The sequence below is a fragment of the Oncorhynchus gorbuscha genome, linkage group LG15 (genome assembly GCF_021184085.1).
Source record: "Oncorhynchus gorbuscha isolate QuinsamMale2020 ecotype Even-year linkage group LG15, OgorEven_v1.0, whole genome shotgun sequence".
In the NCBI taxonomy this organism is placed as follows: Eukaryota; Metazoa; Chordata; class Actinopteri; order Salmoniformes; family Salmonidae; genus Oncorhynchus; species Oncorhynchus gorbuscha.
This window is the reverse complement of record NC_060187.1, coordinates 41,128,261-41,151,072: the sequence shown is the minus strand read 5'-3', so window position 1 is coordinate 41,151,072 and position 22,812 is coordinate 41,128,261. Positions and strand designations below refer to the sequence as shown.

Genomic DNA, 22,812 nt, shown 5'->3' with positions numbered 1-22,812 from the left:
AAGCTAACCAACATAATGATTATCATCAGGATTTTGGGGAGGGGGAAGCTGATCCTAGATCAGTGCCTAGGGGGAACTCCAACCTGAAGCGTGTGGTATGTCTTACACTCTTAGAAAAATAGGTGCTATCAAGAGCCTAAAAGGGGTTCCTCGGCTGTCTCCATAGGAGAACCATTTAAAGAACCCCTTTGGGTTCCAGGTAGAACCATTTTGGGTTCCATGTAGAACCCTTTCCACAGAGATTTCTATATGGAACCGAAAAAGGTTCTAACTGGATCCCAAAATGGTTCTACGTGGAACCAAAAAGGGTTCTCCTATGGGACAGCCGAAGAACCCTGTTGGAACACTTTTTCTAAGAGTGTAGGTCTGTGTCTTTGGGGCATGCTACATTATGAGGGAGTGGGCTGTAGTGAATAGGGGGCTGGTGGTAGTTCATTGCAGGCCTGTTACTGATAAGGGCTGTGGAGCAGCAGGGGAGAGCAGGCTCCAATAGCTGAGTAGCAGTCCCAGAATGTCAGGAATGCAGCTAAAGCAAACAGAAAGGCCCACACAGTCCTGTGTCTAATGAAATCAATGCTCCAAGCTTTTCTAGTGGGCAAATCACACTGGCATTTACAGAGCTGGAGCTGTATCGACCACATTTCCACAACAGACACTCACTCAAGACACCATAAATCAAAACCTGCTTATTCTATCTGCTGGTTGGAGTATATACAGACAACTGAATCATAAGTATTGCTTTGTGTATTGGCACCCACACACATATGAGATATTTAACAATAAAGTTACAGTAGCCAATACAAATAGGCATCTCCAGAACTACACCAACACACCACAACATACAGTAGCGTGTTGTCAGGAAAACAACCTCTCACGCAACGTCAACAAAACAAAGGAAATGATCGTGGACTTCAGGAAACAGCAGAGGTGGCATCCCCCCATCCACATCGAGGGGACAGTAGTGAAGAAGGTGGAAAGTTTTAAGTTCCTCGGTGTACACATTATGGACAAACTGAAATGGTCCACCCACACAGATAGTGTGGTGAAGAAGGCGCAACAGCGCCTCTTCAACCTCAGGAGGCTGAAGAAATGTGGCTTGTCACCTAATACCCTCACAAACCTTTACAGATGCACAATTGAAGGCATCCTGTCGGGCTGTATCACCGCCTGGTACAGCAACTGCTTCCTCCTCAACCGCAAGGTGCAGTCTGCACAACGCATCACCGGGGGCGAGCTACCTGCCCTCCAGGACACCTACAGCACCCGATGTCACAGGAAGGTCAAAAGATAATCAAGGACAACAACCACCCGAGCCACTGCCTGTTTACCCCGCTACCATCCAGAAGGCGAGGTCAGTGCAGGTGCATCAAAGCTGGGATCGAGAGACTGAAAAACAACTTTTATCTCAAGGCCATCAGACTGTTAAACAGCCATCACTAGCACAGAGAGGCTGCTGCCTATATACAGACTCAATTAATTGGCCACTTTAATAAATGGATCACTGGTCGCTTTAAATAATTCCACTTGAATAATGTTTACATATCTTACATTACTCATCTCATACATATATACTGTACCATCTATTGCATCTTGCCTATGGCACTCGGTCATCGCTCATCCATATATTTATATGTACATATTCTTATTCCATCCTTTTAGATTTGTGTGTATTAGGTAGTTGTTGTGGAATGTTAGATTACTTGTTGGATATTACTGCACTCTCAGAACTAGAAGCACAAGCATTTTGCTACACTCACATTAACATCTGCTCACCATGTATATGTGACCAATTCAATTGGATTTGAGTATAGGCTAAAAAATCACTTTGGACTTTGATCTGGACAACTGTTGATAAAACCTGGATTTTTTTGGGTACACTGTAACATATACTATATAGCATCATAAGAATTAAGTGTTCAGTTTAATCTCTTTAAGGTCAAGGATCTTTTCCCTGTCAGAGAGGGGAGGTATTTTTTAGGCAGTTAAAAGTGTTACATTTAGCCTCATGTTTGCTGTACTGGATTTCCCCTGTAACGTGACTCCTTGTTCTTTTGTTACTGAACTGAAGCCCTGAATTTGAAGAACATTCGTTGAACAACTGTTGACTTACATACGGCTTTATAGGCTATGCACTGTGTTGATGTCTCATCATTTAAGCTGTTCATTTGAATTTTCATTGAAAGTTCCCTTCGTCTACACCCCCCTCAAGCATCACGCAACCAGGACCGGCACGCCCTGCCTACCCTGGAACCGTGACCTCATCGGAATCACACTTCTCTGGGTTGGAGGAGTGCACATTAACTTTCCTCATCACTCCTGCCATTTTATCTGCCTTTCAAAACTGGAACGCTGCGCTTCGCTAATGCGTTCATCCATATTACATTCCAAATTAGATATTTGAATACTTTTGTGAAGCCATTCGTAGGCTGAAGCTGAACTAAAGAAACATTTCGGGAAACACCTGGATAGCCTACTGCTTTGGTTTATACAACTTTAATTTTTCCACTTGAGATTTCTATTCGGCTCTTTCGGGTCCATTCCAAAGACTTTGAATACTATTTGTAGCCTATATCCTGTTTCGAATAGACTAAAGCAGCTTTGACCACAATATTTTCTTTTTCTATACCAAAAGTTTTATTTTTAACCAAATAGTACGACAATGGCAGGTTTGAATTCTTTGGAAGCTGTGAAGAGAAAGATCCAGTGTTTGCAACAGCAAGCCGACGACGCAGAAGACCGGACCCAGGTTTTACAGCGAGAACTGGATGGGGAACGAGAACTTCGGGAGAAAGTGAGACAATAGAATACTTCTCTTTTCCCTCTCTCTGTCTATTCCCTTTGGAAACGTCTTTTACCTGCCCCCCCCCCCCCCCTGACCAAGTCTGCCATGTTCACTACGACAGAACAGTGTTCCGTTCAGTGATAGTGTGGTAAAGCCACGTGAATTAATTGATCTGCCGGTAGTGATGAAGACATACAATGCATGGCGTTGGTCCCCCCCCAAAAAACAGGATAATCATTCTCAGAGGTGTTATAAAAGTAGGAATCATCCATCTTTGTCTTAGACAGTCCTCTTTTGACATATTTCATAGCATGAATATATGATCTTCTTCTCGTTTTGGACATTGTCACGTGTACTTTTAGTTATAAAGGGAGTAAGCCGTAAGTAGGCTACTTCATTAGTATTACATCTTAATAAGGCCTAATTTTGGTTTGTATAAGTGCAATGCTACTAAGTGTTAGTAGCCTATAGGTAAACCAGGGTACTTCTGGAGGGCCAGTTCAAACTTAGCTGGATGGTTTCAAAAGTATTTCTCACACGGTTCCTTTTTAAATGTGCCTAAGGGGATCTGAATCATCAAACCTAATATGATGATATTTCCAATAAAAGTATTAAATGGCTTGTTGCATTATGCGATATTAGATTTTGACTGAGAGAGAGTGAATGAGGGAGGTAGAGAGAGATTGGCGAAATAATGGGTGCGAGAAAGGGAGAGAGAGTTGTGGAGTTACTGCTCAGTAGAATGGGAGGCCGTCTTGACATGTTGTGTATGGTAAAATACTTGATTATGTATGTAGAGAGCGTATGGAGGCTACCATTTGCATACTTGTAGGAGGCCCGGATGAGAGAATTAGAGAGAGAAAGCTCAGGTCTTTCCTGGAAAGGCAGCAGAGGTAATGAGAGGATCTGGCTAAAGGAAGGGTTTCCCCTTCATTTCAGAGGAATCTATTGCAGGGAGCAAAGAAAGAGAGATGTGAAATGGATGGAATTGTCCTCCATGAGAATCCCAGGATGTCAATGTCCCAGACCACTGGCATCTTGGGAGTTGTTGTCAGCTATAGGCCTTGTGGGGAGGCAGCTTTCACTGATATATGGTGATAAACAAAGAAGAGAGAACCTCAAAGCTCACTGATGACAGAATACTGACTTATTATCATTGTACCAAACGCTTTGACATATCTTTTCAATAACCCAAAAAATATTGTATTTTCAGCTGTTTTAGAAGCTGGTGTACAAAACCGAAAGTAATACACGCACAAACGAAACATAAGAATGGGAATCCAAGAAGGAGCGCACCGCTTCCTAGACTTGCTTTCAATGAGAATGACAGATCTATAGCTCATAGTTCTATGTGAATTTGGTCAGGTCGCTCAAAATGTTATATGTTGCATCCCTTGAATTAACCCCAAGCCCCCAAACTGGTTGCGATTGAGATCTGCCATTCATTCACAGTTTACTGAGACACAGACTGTCTTAACATCATTTCAGTCGTCTCAGCTTCAAAGCATAAGAACACGTACCTCTTAAACTCAAGCTATTTGTCTGTGTTCAAGGATGAAAAGACTTGAAGTGGTTGACTGAGCACTTGTGTAGCAACCTTGTGGGAGTATGGGCCCATGTGTGAGTAATTGGCGCAGAGCAGGATGATTTCTTGGCACAACAAACCCTTTCATTGCAACATGGTGCACAAAAGAGGGAACATTGGTGTGCCTTTGAGGTAATGAATCGTCTTTTGAATAGTTAAAGCGGGGAGACTCTTTTGGCATCAAACAAATTCCTTGACGTTAATTTGGTGTGAAGTGGTATTCTTGTCTTTCAAGGCGTTACTTGACTTCACACAACACCCTCAGCTTTTGTTGAATCACCATTGAAAGATTCAATTAAGGAACGTGTGAGGAGCAAAGTGTGTACCGTTTACATTCTTCTGGATATTCAGGTCAACAGTTCTCACAGTTTAGTTTAGAGATTGAGGTAAGATCTATTTTCCATTCATGTCGATGAGAAGGATGGTTGCCACCCACTGGGCACAGACACCAATTCACATCTATTCCACGTTGGTTAAACGTAATTTCTTTGAAATAATGTGGAAACGACGTTGATTCAACCAGTGTGTGGCCAGTGAGTAGATATAGCCCAGGCTCTGCTAACTCCATTCCCAGCCGAGCCAAGCCTCTTCCTGGAGGGAATACCTCTGGCTTGATATAGACCTTTTTGTGCCAAACCACAGATCTAGGATCAGATTACCCTACCCCCAGTCCTAGTCTTAACCATTAGAGGGATGAAACAGTATCTGACCCAATATCAGTGGTTAGAGACGCAGCTTCTCTACTCCCTGCCCCTGAGGAACATGCCCAGGATACTGCCTGTCTGCCAGCTCCACTCCGACACTTCCTGTGCTTCAGCCCAGATCAGCAGGAAGATAAGCAGATGCTGGACATTTCTCCCAGGCTTGGGCTCTATGATACAGACACATCCTGATGATGCGAAGGGTCAAGACAACCCAGTTGCTATTTGAAGATGGCCGCTGTTGCTGAAAGTATCTCTCACCGATACTTTTTTTCCTTTGAAATACCCCCCAACTAATCCCTTCTTATACGAGTCTTGTTGTCTGTCCCTCTCACCAAGCTTTAAATTACATTTGTTTGCTTAGATCCGTATGCTTTTGACAGCCACGTAAACATACAGCAGCCTGCAGTGAATGCCAAATAGGCCTAGATCTGTTGACTGGCCTGTCTGGTAATTGGCTAGTGGTTTCCTGCCCCTAATAGCACCAGGATGAATTGCATGCCATGGAAAGAATTACTTCCTTGTTCCACTGGATTCTTTTTTCTCTTTGGACTTTCTCTATGGGAATATCACGACTTTCCTAATTTAACTTCAACGGTCGTGCATTTTGGCATTAATTGAAGTTCCACGGGGCACTCCCATGAGCCTTCGAAGTACAGTATTTGAGGGAGTGGATCAGGGATGCAGTGGCGGGTAAACGCACGTGAACTTTTACGCCGTTTACGCACTTTTTCTGTTGTTGTTGTGAAATAGCGTTTACTCACCTTTTTTTATTTAGTTAATTATCGTTTGCCTACTTCTTATTCTGTTCCCAGCGTTGATCAATACTCAGAACACGGATATTCTATATGGGGTCCCCTGAAATGTACATGGAGTCCATTGAGAGAGTCTGTAACCTTATCAAACTTGTGTCTCTTCAAATGGGTATAGAGTACATTTTAGAGGCAAACTAAGGGCCTTTTACACTGGTGCACTTAAGCAGTTAACAATACAGAATTGCAGTGCTGCTCACATGAGATACTAATAACATGAACATGATTTTTTTTAAACACCACATTTCAATATAAACATCTCTGCATCCTATTTTTTCTTTACTTTTCTAGTGTCCAAATTGACTATTTTGGGAGGGATTATCTTTATGTGCATCATGTGGAATTTTTACCACTGAAAATGACATTAGGCTTCCCCTATAGACATGCATGAAAATTCAATCAAACAATACAGTTCTAAAAATGTAATATGCTTTGGTTTATATCGGTGGTTTTTCGTCTTATCTCGATCACCCACTGGAGTTGATATTTTACCACTACATCGCTGGAGTGGATGTTGTCTTATACTTACTTACAGTGTTGACCAGGGGTCCCACTGGCTGCCATGCGTAGTGACAGGCCTAAGCTTGTCCACTGCTTTAGAGTTGTGGGAGGGGGTCACCATGATATATAGACCAGTAATTAGTTTTACTAGCGGAATGTTTACTTGACCTGATGGCACTTAACTCTCTGGTCTCTGCTGTCAGCAAGGCTCAAAGATTTAAGACCCAATTGAGCTCTTGTATCCTTATTTGCATGCATACCCACACTACTGTGGACCCTACTGAAGCTCGGGCCTTTGGTTTTACCCATGTTCTAAAACTCATATACGAATCAGCGAGCAGTGAGCAGTCTCCACTATAAAGCTGGCTTAAGTCTGGATGGAGAATGGAGCAGGGTCTGAATGTGGCTGAAATAGGATGGAGTCGTCCACTCTATTGATTCAGCATCCTATTTGCATTGAACAGGCGTGAGGAGCTGCATTAGAAGCATGTGCCTGATGTTTAATAGCCTCTCTTTACATATCTCATTCTCCTCCTGACATGCCTGCTTATATGAGGCTGTCTTTGCATGTCAAGTCTCTGCTAACAGATGGGATCTCACCAGGACTGGATCAGCATATAACATAGTGCCTGCCTGGAACACTTCCATAGAAACCCAAGCCTTATGCTCTTCATTACTCCACCATCCTCAAATTAAGCAATTATTACATTCCTGATGCCTCACTTCCTTGTGCTGTAGCCCTCCTTCCCTCTCAATGCCTATGACTCAACAGGATGAGTGCAACAACAGGAATGTAGAATGAATGGCATGTCTCACCTCCTCGGTCCTTTGTGGCTCAGTTCAAGTACCCCTCGCTGCGGCACATAGAGCGGGGTGGGGTCGGCCGTGGGGCTGACCCCATCCACAACACATTGTTTTTGGTTGGAGGCGCATTCGCATTCCACCGCGTTCGTGACGTTTGTTCAGCAACACAACCTAGCCTGCGTGGTTATACGTCAGCACGTACATGCAGCTACTGATCAGCTAGATTTCCACTCTAGCTCTAGCTAGCTGGATTATAACTAGGTTTACAGAGTCAGTCACAACTGTCACATCACATGTTTGCAGAGTCCATCACAATAAAAAACATTAGTTTCTAAAACATTTTGGGTAATAAATTTGGTTGCCTGTAAATACTTTTTGAAGCATGTTTATGGTGCTATAGCAATTCACTTTTCACACTTCGAAAATGTTTGTTTACTCCATTGCTATGGTCACCATTGGCTGTCATCCTCTGTGTGTGTGTGTGCGTGCGTGCGTGAGCGCGTGTGTGAATGCACTAGAGTTAGTGCAATCCGGTATCCTTGGGACATCCCTACTATAAACCCTAACTTTAACCCATACCCTTACGTTAACCGTAACCCTTACCTAACCCTAACCTTAACGGTCATGTATAGTCAAAATCATTTTTTCCCTTCATGAAATTGGATGATATTTGGATGAAACCAGTTCAAAGTATGATGACCAAAGTATAACAAAGTACTGGTGCTTCTACAATGGTAAGGGTTGATCATAAAGATACTGGTCCCTTCCCCCATGTCAAACACTTGGATTCAGGATTCAGGATTATTAAGGGGATGGGGGTTACTCTTATTTTAATACACCAATGGTAACATAGGGTAGCCTAGTGGTTATAGCGTTGGACCAGTAAGCGAAAGGTTGCAAGTTCGAATCCCCGAGCTGACAAGGTACAAATCTGTCGTTCTGCCCCTGAACAGGCAGTTAACCCACTGTTCCTAGGCCGTCATTGAAAATAAGAATTTGTTCTTAACTGACTTGCCTAGTAAAATAAAGGTAAAAAAATATATATATATAAAAAAATAAAAAAACATTGGAGAAGGTGTGTTTTGTAGAAGGGCGTGGTTAATATGGCGAAGTAGCTACTCACCTGCTGCCAAAATTTGACTGTAGGCTGTCAGGAAATATAATTAGAAGTTTACACTATTCATCTATGGCAAAGATACTTATATGTTTCCCATTTCATGTGTCTGGTGTTAGCTACTTAATGGCTAGCTAGGTCTTCAGCCACCATGGAACAAAAGGGAGGAGGGTTGTTCAAAACTCTGATGCAGTTGTCATGTCAACACATCCATCAGTGCTGCTGTGAACCGCATCACAAGAAATACGCCAAATTTCAATGTTGTTTCAGTTGCTTTGTGTTTCACCAAATTTGCTTGAGATGATTTTAGTGCAACACTGTTCACTGCATCCAAGTTTCTTGACATGGGCGTTTCAAATAGCTGTCAGTCAAGGCGAGCTCATGATTATAAGCCCTCCAAATCAGGCTCTTTAAAAAAAAATAGCCATGAGAAAAATTAATTTTTCTCAAAATTTGAGCATTTCAACCCCCCCACAAAAAAATATTCTAGGTGATATTTTAATCACCCAAAAGGATATTTTACACGGAATCAGAATGACTGATCGGGACCTTTTAACCCTTACAGAACCATTTTACATTTCATCTTCAATAGGTCAGAGTCGGGAAGTCCAAAGGATTCTGGATAGCACGGACCAAGGCACTAGCCGCTTTGACAAGAGGGACAAGCGCGTACCAGAGCCATGTATTTAGATGAATAAATGCATGCCTCTGGTGGGTACCAGGCATACCCAACTCCACTCATCACTTGTATGTATGGAAAGAACTCTTAAGCAAAGATGGTTTAGTTTGAAAACTCCGGCATAAGTATGAATATGGTAGTAGTAGTAGTCGTCTTGGTCCTGGTTGAATAGCACAGAGCGTCTGCTCTTTTCATAAAGTATGGTCCTTTGCCTCCACAAATAAAAATGTGTGGTGTGCTGGTTCGGGCCCGCCCGGTTCCATGAGCCACAGCGGGTGGTAAGAGCGTGACGCTAGAGACGCCAGGGTCTTGGGTTCCGCTGGGGCCATCAATGCGAAAATGTATTTAAGCACTGTATAAGTCGCTTTGGCAAAAAGAAAGTGCGAAATTATATAGCCAATCCCTGTCGTCTATTGCTCGGAATTGACATAATTGTGGCAATTGAAAAGGCTCTGGTGTTGATATAAAGTATCTTGGAAGTTATATTGGCAGCATAAAGAAAGCCAGTCGTGTGGCCAAAGAGAGGGAGATACCACTGTGTGCAGAGCGGGGGACAAAGGGAGTGATTCAGCGATTCAGCACTCCAGATGCTGGGCTAACAACATCAAGCTTATTCTAGTGAGCTGCGGGCGCTCATTGAGGATGCTGTGTCAGTGTGTAATTAGTGTCAGTAGGGTGTCGTTGTGTCATCAGCTGCCAAGCTTCAAACAGCCTCCATATAACATAACACATTCAGCTGGTACGGCAGATATGTTGTTGCTACCGACCTGCAAGGAGTCTTTCCTGACCAAATAACTTGGGCTTTCAGTTTTTCCTGATCTAGCCATGGGATCAGATAAAAACCTCCCGTTCCTAGTTATAGACTGTAACGTTAACTGAGGTTGCACGTTTTTCCTGACCAGGAGACACTCCTGGCCCTAGCCATAGCTACTGAGAGACTTTTCATTCTGAACACGTTATTGTTGATAGCTATATTAAGTGTCATCATGACGTAATATTAGACATGTCATTAATGTAGTCTGTTTAGTTTCTCACCAGACATTTCCTATCGTCATTCGTAATAGGGGGCGGCAGGTAGCTTAGTGGTTAGAGCGTTGGACTAGTAACCGGAAAGTTGCTAGATCAAATCCCCGAGCTGGCAAGATACAAATATGTCGTTCTACCCCCTGAATATGGCGGTTAACCCACTGTTCCTAGGCCGTCATTGTGAATAAGAATTTGTTTTTGACTGACTTGCCTGGTTAAAATTATAATAATAATTGAATCGGCTTAGTTTATATGAGGAAGAACAAACAGAGCACGTCCTTGTAGCTTGGTATCTTTCCTTTTCCTGAATCTCAGATGGTTTAATTTAAGCATTGTTTTCTGTGTCTGTCCTTGTGTGATTGTGTGCGCACAAGTGTGCATGTAAGACAGTGTGTGTATGTGTGTGTGTGCGCGCGTGCAGGTCTGTGTGTGTGTGTGTGTGATTGCTCTCAAACATCTTCCTGGCACTGCACCACAAACATTCTTGTGAGTATGTTTTACCATATAAGGCGTGCAGGCAGCTGGAGAATGCTGGGTGACTAAGGAAGGGGCATGGCTAGGGAAAGAGAGAAAGAGGGAGAGCGAACTCTCCTCTGACCCTGAACTGACAGAGAAAGAAAGAGGGGAAGGAGGAAGGAGAGGGTTGGCTTCCTGTTCCTTTTCTACCTTTTACCCCCTTGAAACTTATTCCACTTCCTTTCCCTCAAAAAGGGTCATTACATTTAGTCTAAAACGTTTAATGTGTAACAGGAATGTACTCATGTACTGTATATGGTGAGCCTGTAAGCTGTTATGTCAGCTTATTGGTAATGTGTTGCATACTTTTCTTTGTGGTACTTTTCAAGTCTCCACAGAGTATTCATTAGCGACAATCCATAAGGACATGGGCCTGGGCCATAGATAAGTGACTGTGTAGCTGAACTAACAACAACGAAATGCCTCTCCCATCCAACCCTGAGAGACTTCAGTTGTTGAATGCCAGTATCTACCATCATCATGCATCTCACAGAAGAATGCCTGGTTCCCTCCACATGGCTGAATGAATTACCTTTGGCAGCATGAAGGGACATACTGCCTAGGTGGATAAGCATGTTTTAAAACCCACAGAGTTCTGTCTGAGGGAGATTTCCCTACATCTTAATCGAAGACATTTCACTGTACTTGTGCACGTGACATTAAAAACGTAAAAACTTGAAAGTCTGATGTTCGATCGCCATTCCAAACTAGTACCTCAACACTATTGCACATTTTTTTATGTGGTAAATCCCCTGGTAGTCATGTTTCTATGCTGCTGATATTTTGACTACAGCCGTTAAACTGTTCTGGAAGCTAGCTCTGTTGCTAACTGCCTGCCTGTCTGTATCTGGACCTGTTTTACAGCCGCATACCGACCTGCATACCTAACTGACCTGCGCTCATGAATAGAATGTTTGTTTATGGAGGAATTCTCCAGATTGTTATTTCCTGGGTGAAGTAATGTCTATGGTTTGTATTTTCTTTCAAACTGTCTGACAGTTGATCTGATATCCATAAAATCCCATAAAGAAGTCAGGGAACAATACATTATCCACAATGATTCATTTTGTGGTCAATTTATGCAACAGTATTCACTTTCTGGAAAATCGGTCATTGGATTCAATGGATTCAATTGGTTTTTAGCTGGCTGGTTGTTGTTCCATCAACCTTCATTTAACAGACATTTCCTGCCCTCCTCCACTGTCTCTTTGCAGGCTTCTGTCGTAACTAGGGAAAGACAGAGAGAGAGAGAGAGAGAGAGAGGGAGGATGGGTGGGGTGTCAGTCAGGCCTGAAAGAGAGGGAGAGATCAAGAGAAATAAAAGGGAGGCATAGAATGGAGAGTGCTGACTAACCACCGTCCCTGAGCAGAGCAGGAAGCCATGTCCCTCTCCCACAGTCAGAGCAGAGCAGGAAGCCATGTCCCTCTCCCACAGTCAGCCCAGAGCAGAGCAGGAAGCCATGTCCCTCCCACAGTCAGCCCAGAGCAGAGCAGGAAGCCATGTCCCTCTCCCACAGTCAGCCCAGAGCAGAGCAGGAAGCCATGTCTCTCTCCCACAGTCAGAGCAGAGCAGAGCAGGAAGCCATGTCCCTCTCCCACAGTCAGCCCAGAGCAGAGCAGGAAGCCATGTCCCTCTCCCACAGTCAGCCCTGAGCAGAGCAGGAAGCCATGTCTCTCCCACAGTCAGCCCTGAGCAGAGCAGGAAGTCAGCCCAGTCAGCCCAGCAGAGCAGGAAGCCATGTCTCTCTCCCACAGTCAGCCCAGAGCAGAGCAGGAAGCCATGTCTCTCTCCCACAGTCAGCCCTGAGCAGAGCAGGAAGCCATGTCTCTCTCCCACAGTCAGCCCTGAGCAGAGCAGGAAGCCATGTCTCTCTCCCACAGTCAGCCCTGAGCAGAGCAGGAAGCCATGTCTCTCTCCCACAGTCAGCCCAGAGCAGAGCAGGAAGCCATGTCTCTCTCCCACAGTCAGCCCTGAGCAGAGCGGGAAGCCATGTCTCTCTCCCACAGTCAGCCCAGAGCAGAGTTGGAATATCCAGCCCATGAGAAAATGGAATGGAATGGCACTCTGCACAAATAGCTCCTAATTACCCTTTTCCCCTGTGCTCTGTTAGCTCCCTCTCCAACTGGAAACATCCCTCTCTGTGGCCCTTTTATTCCAGGCCCTAGCCCTAACGTGTGTTTTACTGGCCTCTGAGACAGCATCTCCAGCAGGCAGGCCTCATGTTCAGTCCTCACACCCATGGTAACTACCTGACTGAAAGACTGACTGGCTGGAGATAGGACCAAGTGATAGAGGGCAGTGGAGGGCAGCTCCCTTTGTCAACACGCCTTGTAATTAGGAGGAGAGTAACTGCAGGTTATGTAAAATGGGTCTGGTCATGGTCAGCCAGAGGCAGGCCTGCGGGTGCTGTACTGAACTGTGGGATAAGTAGTAGTAGGGCCTGAGTGAGTCGGAGTTTGCTGGAGAACTTCCATTGCACTGGTCTGGAGTCAGTTCGCTGGGAGGTGGATATGCTTATGGACTAAATAAATGTTTGCTTTTCTGTTTGCTTTCTACAACGTGGATTGTTTATCGAGTGAAGAGCATCCAATTTAGTACAACAGCGTTACGATGCGAGTGTGACCCTGATATCTGCCTAACCTTCGACCCCTCTTCCCCCTCTCTTCTCCCAGGCGGAGGGTGATGTGGCGGGTCTGAACCGCAGGATCCAGCTAGTGGAGGAGGAGTTGGACCGGGCCCAGGAGAGGCTGTCTACCGCGCTGCAGAAACTGGAGGAGGCAGAGAAGGCCGCAGATGAGAGTGAGAGGTCAGCACCAGCCAGCCACAGAACCTGATGGATTTCTAATCTTTCATTTGACAGCATATTTATATGCCCTATTTTCCTGCTAATTTGAGGCCTGTTGGATAGTACCAGGCACATGCAGCTTCCTTTGAAGGTTCTTTATATATATATATATATATATATATATATATATATATGCCATTTAGCAGACGCTTTTATCCAAAGTGACTTACAGTCATGTGTGCATATATGTTGCTATGTGCTTTGCTAGCAAATGACAAGCCCCTCCAATAGCGTAGTGAAAGCGCGCTATTTCCCAGACAGCCATCTTTGATTGTGTAAAACGATTCAATGTGCCTCCGTGTTGGATGAGCTATCTAAATGACAGTTGAAATTGAGTGTGTCTTGGGTGTTGCTGACATCGCTGTGTGTCCTGTCCAATCAGAGGAATGAAGGTGATAGAGAACAGAGCCTCTAAGGACGAGGAGAAGATGGAGATCCAGGAGATGCAGCTGAAGGAGGCCAAGCACATCGCTGAGGAGGCCGACCGTAAATACGAGGAGGTGAGATTTCATATAGTCCCATAGAGATTGTCCTGTCTGCAGTTCTACACCAACCGTCTGTTCACCCATCCGTAGTGTTTTCATACTCTTCTCCCATTCATCCCTCTTCCTTTTCATATTCCTTTTGCTCTTACTGTTCACTCATACAGTTGGCTCTGTCTACCTTAGGTGGCCCGTAAGCTGGTGATCTTGGAGGGAGAGCTGGAGAGAGCTGAGGAGAGGGCAGAGGTCTCAGAACTGTAAGTGCAGCACAGTCCGCCTATTACGCTGGAATGACAAAGGGGAATTGGGGGTTAGGACCTCTGTGATGGGGTCTCTTATCCTCCTATTTAGAAATAGATGAGTTAAAGACTACGGTTTGTAAGGAGTTTCATAACACTTTTTTAAAATTAACATTTAAAAAACAGTGTCTAGTTAAAAACGGGGATTTTCTGCCATAAGCTAAAATGGACATCAGTAACTTGAAGTTTTTTCCAGGCCAGCTATTACGATGTCAAAGCAAAATACTTTTCTTCCTTTCTCCCCCTGTAGTAAATGCAGTGACCTGGAGGAGGAGTTGAAAAATGTGACCAACAACCTCAAGTCCCTAGAAGCCTCGTCTGAGAAGGTCAGTGTGCATACTATGACATCATACAAGTCAATGCAGTCAACTACTGATAAGTGAACGTTGGTTAAGTGCGGTGTAGATCACCAGTCACAATTCAGAAAATACATGATTTGAACTTATTCTGGATATCTGCGTGTTCAGGGTTAGTTCACCCACTTAAGGGCTGTCCCGAGCCTTTGTATCTATCAGGAGTTGACTCGACAAGGCTGATGTGAAAGCAGAGTAGTTGAGAGTATAATCACTGCCTGCCACACTTTTACCTTCACAGACGTCAGAGCAAAGACCCTGTTATCAACCGGACAAACTAGACGTTGATTTCTTTATGATAATGTTGATGACGCATGACGGCGTAATAGTCCTAAACCAGCACAGATTTGTCTCTGCGTTCCGACCCAGCCGCTCTAGTGCCAGTCACGCCACATGATTCCACCTTAGCCACTTAAGCAGTTGCCCTGTGCTGATTAAATCAATGTCCTTCTCTTTGGCATCGCAGCACAATGTGTTCCTTATACCAACACATAGCCAGTTTGATCACACCTGAAGAGTTGTGTTACAACTAAGCATGGTTGACACACAGTCCTGCAAGACCATCATTCTCTGTGCACTTTCATGCTAATATGTCTGCATCTGTCTTGGGAGTTCAGGCATGTTCAAGAGTTCAGAGCTTGTCTGTAACAGACTTGTATTTTGACAGTACTCAGAAAAAGAGGACAAGTATGAGGAGGAGATCAAGGTTCTTAGTGACAAGCTGAAGGAGGTAAGGAACTGCTGGCATCTGATTCTTAATTCATACAGTAGTAAACCAATTTGCTCCATGTCAAAGATGGCGTCTTGTTCTGACGCCCTCCCACTTCCTCTGTGTCCCCCAGGCCGAGACTCGTGCAGAGTTTGCAGAGAGGACTGTGGCCAAACTCGAAAAGTCCATCGACGACCTGGAAGGTATGAGTGCTTTGTTTAAGAAACTGTTGCAAACTGCTCTATGGCAATATAGAATAGAAAGACAACTTATCTTATTGCAGAGCAACTTACTGTAAGTTAGACATATTTCATGGCATGATATTAAACTATATTTGGAAAGAACCATTTTATCATTGTCTTTAGTAGAAACCCAGACCTGTAAACCTGGGTATCTCTAACAAGAATAACATACAGGGATTATAATTATTGTTTGGATAAACGTTTTTAATATTATGATAGATTTGTACCTTTAATTTTTCACTCTTTATGCAATGCAAACTGCAGAGAACCCCGGAAGAAGAATTATCACTGAATTACCACAGTGAATTATTGTAATGTTTGTTTGTGTCAATTGATCACATAAGGGATGGGTTGCCAATTGGCGATTTGACACAAAAATAAAATGTCATTAATTTCATCCATACAGTAGTATATCAGGCAAGAGAGGCCACAGTTTACCATAGTTTACCATATACATTTCTCCCAGGGAGACGTTCCAATTTATTACATTACTAAAGATATCAAAGCTTGTTCAGGAATCCTCGATGGATGTAGTTTCCTAGGTCAAGAGGTGTGGTTATTTAATCCTCTCCGTGAGCAAAGAAACATCATCTTAATATACACATTTCCATTTTGTGATAACGTTTCACGTTGACACGGTCCCAGCTAGGGTTTTGTGTTTCAACTAGCTGGAAATATTTCTCTGGAAGAAATGGTAACCTGCCAAACGTATGGAAACTTCTCCGACAAGCTAATAAAACACACTGCTGTGGTCTCAAGTGTAAAGAAATATGTAGGCCACTTCTCTACTAACCGGCAAAACGCCGGCTTCCAAAGAGAACCACTTTTTGTGTCTGCTGTCTGCACAAAGGACAAAGTATGCTCAAATTCCTTTTAGATCAGCATATTTGGCCCTAAAGCCACATGGAATGGGTTTACCGGTATGAAGTACTTTGATGAAAACCTTTAAATGGGCTTAATTGCATAAGGTAGTCACCTCCTGCCCATAAAAAAAGATTTGCAACAACATTTTTATTTTTACATGCTCAGGTAGACAAACATCTCTTATCGTTCTGGCATCTTCTGTTGTTAAATGTTTATACTGTATGAATTTTCTCTTCTGCAACCAGTGACCTGTCCTCTATTTCTCTTCCCTCTCTTTTTGCTGCTATTTCTTTTCTCATTCCCTGTCCTCCACCTCTCTCTCTCTGCTACTGCTGCTTCCCTTGGGCCTTACCTGCACTACTTCCTGCTGCGCTTTGACCTCCAGATGAACTGTACGCTCAGAAGCTGAAGTACAAGGCAATCAGCGAGGAGCTGGACCATGCCCTCAATGACATGACCTCCTTGTAGATGTCTCTTCCTGTCTGTCTCATGCTGCCTCTAGGGTGTCTGTCCTCTCACCCTTCCCACTGTAGGCCTACTGTGTCCCAGGGTTCGCTTCCAGAAACACAGGCCGTTCTCTGTGCCTTCTGTCCATCTCACTGTGCAAATGAAACTCATTAAAAGCCTAATCTTTCCTACGTCTAAACCAGCCTTTATTCTTGAATTCAATGTTTCAATGTTTCAAAACAGCTGTTTTAAGAAGGTGAGAATTTATGGAGTGACGTATGCATTCACGTTGAGTGTCCCTCACCTCTTTTGCATAAATGTCACACAACTGTGTATCTCTTGACTAACACACTCCTGGTTGTGGTTGCAGTTTAAGTATTTGAAGTGTGTTCACAGCAACGTGTTTTAAAAAGTGTGCATTTTGCTTACAGCTCATAAGATCGGAAATGTCCAGTGGCTTTGTCTTTTAAGTTCAGTTCAACAAATTGCTTTCAATAGACTGTCACTGTACATAGTTGCTGAATAGAGACAGACTTCGCCATCATCCATTTTATGCATGCAAATCTGCCTTTTGTTTTGGGGTAGGGTTCTTTAATGTGGTTGGGGTTTGCATATGGAACAACTTAACATGACCACAGCAGTTATGTTAAACAGCTGTTGGGACATACGGTATAAGAATTGCTTTGGCGTCAGTGTAGACTATTGTTTATCAAACCTAAGGAGAATGAATGCATATGAATCAACTTTATGATGCTCCTGTCCTGTGTGGTTTCACTCAATTATTCTTCAATATGTCATTCTTTTTTGTTTTCCAGAAAAATTAGCAGGTGCCAAAGAAGAGAACTTGGGGATGCATCAAGTCCTGGACCAAACACTGCAAGAGCTCAACAGCTTATAAACATGATGAAGAAGATGGAAAGGATAAAAGTCTTGCAACATTCCATAAATATTCAATTTCGTTCCACATTTCCAGCTGTAAAGTCTTATTCCCAGGGAAAGGGGATTAACTTAAATACTTGTACCCTTAATTTTCTCTTCTCTTTTTAAGTCACAACTTTCTCTCTCTCTCTCTTTAAGAGAAATGCATTCCAAATCACCAGCTTCCTCGAATCCCGATTCTTATGTTTACAGCATTTTGTTTCATGGAACTTTGAGATTATAGACCAGCATTAAAATACAATGGATTATGACCATATTTACAAACAGTCTTATATTCAGGCCAATTAGTAAAGAATAGAAATATGACAATTAATATCTGAAGTGTGCACTCCAAGAGCATGTTTTTGAAATAGGTCTTGTGACATGGTCTTCATTTTACGTATGATTCATGAGCTCCACCTCGGGGTCTTATGTGAACAGTTTACAGGAATCAGCTTTACTGTCCATGCACCCATCGACATGGTCATGTTTTATGCATTCACAATGTGTGTGACCATATTCACAGGTTGGACTGTGCCTTTTCAGAATGAGCCAATATCCTACCTTTGGTGTGCTTGCGTGTGTTAACATGGTCGTTGAGACTAAAGGATGACTCAAGGAAAGTGTGGTGAACATGTCTGTGGTGCTACTTGTGGTGGTAAAATACTATGACCGACAGTCAGGTGGAGGGTTTGCCAAAGCCAAACTCAAAATGCTTTTGATGTGAAAAGAGCCTCATGCAAATCCTTTAAAGAACTGCATCCCATCCTCTGACTTAACCTATAATCTGTATGGTTTTAAAGTGCCACCATATGCTGACATGCAGCTTTATAGCACCTCCTTTCCACTATCCCAGCTCTACATTTGACTGCCTGAGCATTGGATGTAAAATCACATTCCTGGTATTAAATGTGGTGGTAGCATATGCAGTAAACGTTATGCCAAATAAGCACCACTGGAGCCTCAATCAAGGTAATACAACATGGATACTTATTGTATATAGTAGAATAATGTTAGTTATTGAGAAGATGTATTGCTCCAGTTTTTCACCACTTTCCGGCAGGGGAACTCTCGAAACCAAAGAATACACATACCAGAGAAGATGAACCCTCAAATGTTTTTTATTGTTGTCTGTGAAGGTGATCATGGCTTCTCATTCTTGGCCCGTGAAAAAAGCTCATTTGACTTGAGTCTGTGTTGAAATGTTTCATTCACCTTTCCCTCTTTCAATCTAATAAATTTTTACAAAACAAAGTAACCTGGTTTAAGCGATTATTTATTTGATGATTTACTAAGAAAAATATACATTTCATACACATACAGAGGGAGACTATTTCAACTTATATTATATCATATTATTCCTATTCAATATGAAAAGAAGACATAATATTGTAGCCGAACATTAATCTGCTTGTATTTTGTGTGAAATACATCACAATAAGATCAAAACACTGTCAATCAGCTCAGCTAAATATACCCATTCCAATCAACATAATGTAAGCTAAAATTAAGACTGAACAGTCAGAATCATTCATGGTCCACCTTCCACGACTATCAGAGTTGAAAGCTCACAACTGTAACCTCCCTCAGTGTTGCTTTCTTCTGAACGAGCAGCCTGGACAGAGGCGAGAAAGAGGAGTTGAAGTTCATAATCAGTAGACATTCAATAGAGCTCTAAACTGATATAGTGTGCGTCATTGCTACTGTATAAGTTCAGGCTCTTGAGCAATGTGATTGTACAACGTCTTACCCTCAGTGAGGCGACATTTACCCCCTCTGGGCTGGCACAGGACGAAGGAGCAGCCGCCACAGGGCACCACTCTCTGGGCATGACTGAACACTGTGGTGATCCTGTAGCAGCCTGGAATAAATGTGGAAACAAAGATGTTTTTCTGTTCCCTTATATATGTTTTATTTATCTGTTATTTTACCAGGTAAGTTGATTTAGAACACATTCTCATTTACAGCAACAACCTGGAGAATAGTTACAGGGGGAAGAATGAGCCAATTGTAAACTGGGGATTATTAGGTGATCGTGAATGGTTTGAGGGCCAGATTAGACATTTTAGCCAGGACACCGGTGTTAACACCCCTACTCTTACAATTAAGTGCCATGGGATCTTTAATGACCTCAGAGAGTCAGGACACCTGTTTAACATCCCATCTGAAAGACAGCACCCTACACAGGGCAGTGTCCCCAATCACTTCCCTGGGGCATTGGGATTTTCTTTTTAGATCAGAGGAACGAGTGCCTCCTACTGGCCCTCCAACACCACTTCTAGGAGCATCTGGTCTCCCATCCAGGGACTGACCAAGACCACCCCTGCTTAACTTCAGAAGCATGCCAGCAGTGGTATGCTGCTGAAAATGAAAACATTCATATGTTTTCATGAAAGTGATAGTTCGGGATTTTGGCAATGACACCCTTTATCCACCCCAGAGTCAGATGAGCTCATGGATAACATTTTTATGTACCTGCGTAGTTTGAAGGAAGCTGCTAACTAGTGTTAGTGCAATTGCTAACAAGCGTTAGCGCAATGACTGGCATGCTAGCTGTTCCTGTAGATTTTGTCTTTTTTGCGCAACACAAAAAGATACATAAAAATGGTATCCACAAGTTAATCTGACTCTGGGGAAGTAGCTAAAGGGCCTCATTGCCAAAATCCCAATATATCCCTTTAATAAGCCTTTGTAAATGCTTTATTTTCATGCTTCATTTATTTGTTGTAAATTATAATTATTTTAGATAATAATGTTATTAGAATAATAATGTGAACATCATTTTCATTTATTTTATTTTTATTTAACCATGCAAGTCAGTTAAGAACAAATTCTTATTTACAATGATGGCCTAGGAACAGTTGGTCAACTTCCTTGTACAGGGGCAGAACGACAGATTTTTATCATATCAGCTCGGGGATTTTATCTAGCAACCTTTCGGTTACTGGCCCAACGCTCTAACCACTAGGCAGCCCGCCGCCCTGTACATACATACACATAGTTTATCAATGGAGTATGGTAAATAGTGATGGTGGGGAAATAGTTACATATCATTATATTATTTTGCAAGACATACAGTATCCATACTTTGACTCCATGTAGAGGGCTGCGCGTCCTGACAGAGATCATTGTGGTGCATCGTAATTTTCCATGCTGTGGGCAGGAGCGGCCAGTCAGACAGACAATTTTGGGATGAAAATGGTTTTCTTTTGGTCGCGCATATTATTTGGAAACTATTGTCTTTTTGCTTTGTATGCATTAGCCTGGGCCTACCTACTGTATTAAAAGCAACCTTTTGGGGCATCATTCACACTCAGAATTCACTGCTTCCAAGTTCAATGGCCTACCTCTCCTCTCTAGTTTACTACAGTGTCTGTGAATAAATGTTGGTAATGGAAAGAAGTGTCAGGCCCTCAACCAATGAGTCGAGGTACAATCAAACAATTAGATCCTCATTGAAAAGGTAAAGGCTCAAGGCGCACATAGGCTATGGTGAGCAAGCGTTGTGCTTTTTCATTTTCTGTACTAAAACTCCAGTATTGTTCATCCAATAGCTCGTTCCCAGTCTTCTTTCTATAGTGAGACAACACGCTGGGGCGGCAGCGTAGCCTAGTGGTTAGAGCGTTGGACTAGTAACCGGAAGGTTGCGAGTTCAAACCCCCGAACAGGCAGTTAACCCACTGTTCCCAGGCCATCATTGAAAATAAGAATGTGTTCTTAACTGACTTGCCTGGTTAAATAAAGGTTTAAAAAAATAAAAACATGTTTCCAACACATTTATTTCCATGACTAATCAAAAATCATTTTCTCATGGTCTCTCTGCAGCAGATATATAGTGAGCAAAATTTGGACCATCAAATTGCAATAAAATATCAGTATGGAAGTGCAATGCATATACAGAATCGTGAGAATTACAATGCATATCATATCGGCACATATGTATTGTGATAATATCATATTGTGAGGTCCCTGGCAATTCCCAGCCCTAATGGTAAATCGCAAACTTGGGAAGTTGTACATCCTTAATACTCACCTGGGCATTTTACATCCATGAAGTAGGAGTTGGGACTCTGAACCAACCTCTTCTTCTTGTGTCTTTGCCTCTCAGCCACCAAAGTAGGGTGCATTAGGTCCTTAGCGAGCTGCAATACGGATTAATGTGTAAATATATGACTGTACAGTTTATACATTTAAGATCCATAGAAAGATATAAACACAGATTAGAAGGGAAATCGTTGGTTATAATAACATTTGAGGTGGTCCTTCTGTAGCTCAGTTGGTAGAGCATGGCACTTGTAACGCCAGGGTAGTGGGTTCGATCCCCGGGACCACCCATACATAGAATGTATGCACACATGACTGTAAGTCGCTTTGGATAAAAGCGTCTGCTAAATGGCATATATTATATAACTGTATGGTTTTTATGTAAATAAGTCAAGGGCGCCCTCTCATGTCTCATACAAAAACTTCAGCAGAGCTATTTTTGAGGCATGCCCAGACATGTATCCCATTCCCGGGACAAGGTCCACTATTTAATTTGTTTATGACATGTGGTGAAAAAGTAATCAATCGTCATACTTGAATAAAAGTACAATTCTATACATCAAATTCCTTATATTAAGCAAACAGCACGATTTTTTTTACTTACGGACAGACAGTAACACTCCAACACAAGACAAAATTTACAAACAGTATGTGTTTAGTGAGTCCACCAGATAAGAGGCAGAAGGGATGACAAAACATTATATTGATAGGTGCGTGAATTGGACCATATTGCTGTCCTGTCTGAGCATTCGAAATGTAACGAGTACTTTTTGGTATATATTTTTACTAAAGTACTTTACACCAATGAAAGCAAGGCCTACAATAAAGAATTAGGCCTACAGTATTTGACTGGCTATTCCAATGGTGTAAACACGATAACAGGTATATGTGGCTACTTCTCACATGAGCAAAGAAAAAACACTTACCGACATTGCTTCTCTTGGTTATTGTTATTTCACTGGCACTGTACTTTGATAACAAGATTATCTCACGGCTTTCAGACTGTACACTGATATTGTTGTCGTGAATGTGAAACTGAGAAGTTGTAAAACTGTATAAAGGGTGAGATCATATAATGGGTGGGATCA

General features: G+C 42.7%; 2 protein-coding genes across 5 annotated transcripts in view; one reads left to right on the top strand and one right to left on the bottom strand.

Annotated features, from left to right (window-relative positions):
* The window catches only part of LOC123997136 (tropomyosin alpha-4 chain), a 24,747-nt gene extending 5,809 nt beyond the window's left edge, over window positions 1-18,938 (top strand). The window contains exons 1-8 of one of the 4 annotated variants that reach the window (XM_046301221.1): window positions 2,305-2,791; window positions 13,194-13,327; window positions 13,749-13,866; window positions 14,035-14,105; window positions 14,398-14,473; window positions 15,168-15,230; window positions 15,343-15,412; window positions 17,578-18,938. In XM_046301221.1, coding sequence (XP_046157177.1) covers window positions 2,660-2,791; window positions 13,194-13,327; window positions 13,749-13,866; window positions 14,035-14,105; window positions 14,398-14,473; window positions 15,168-15,230; window positions 15,343-15,412; window positions 17,578-17,660 — 747 coding nt within the window. In that variant the 5' untranslated portion in view covers window positions 2,305-2,659 and the 3' untranslated portion in view covers window positions 17,661-18,938. Of the gene's footprint in view, window positions 1-2,304; window positions 2,792-13,193; window positions 13,328-13,748; window positions 13,867-14,034; window positions 14,106-14,397; window positions 14,474-15,167; window positions 15,231-15,342; window positions 15,413-16,700; window positions 16,962-17,577 lie in introns of those variants that run through there. The other 3 variants (XM_046301220.1, XM_046301218.1, XM_046301217.1) reach the window with 3 other exon arrangements.
* Window positions 18,939-22,812, bottom strand: LOC123997138 (40S ribosomal protein S27-like). Its single transcript, XM_046301223.1, has 4 exons — window positions 22,651-22,812; window positions 21,714-21,822; window positions 19,431-19,541; window positions 18,939-19,295 (listed from the first exon to the last, which is right to left on the bottom strand). The coding sequence occupies exons 1-4, from the start codon at window positions 22,654-22,656 to the stop codon at window positions 19,267-19,269; spliced, it is 255 nt and encodes an 84-aa protein (XP_046157179.1). The 5' UTR covers window positions 22,657-22,812; the 3' UTR covers window positions 18,939-19,266.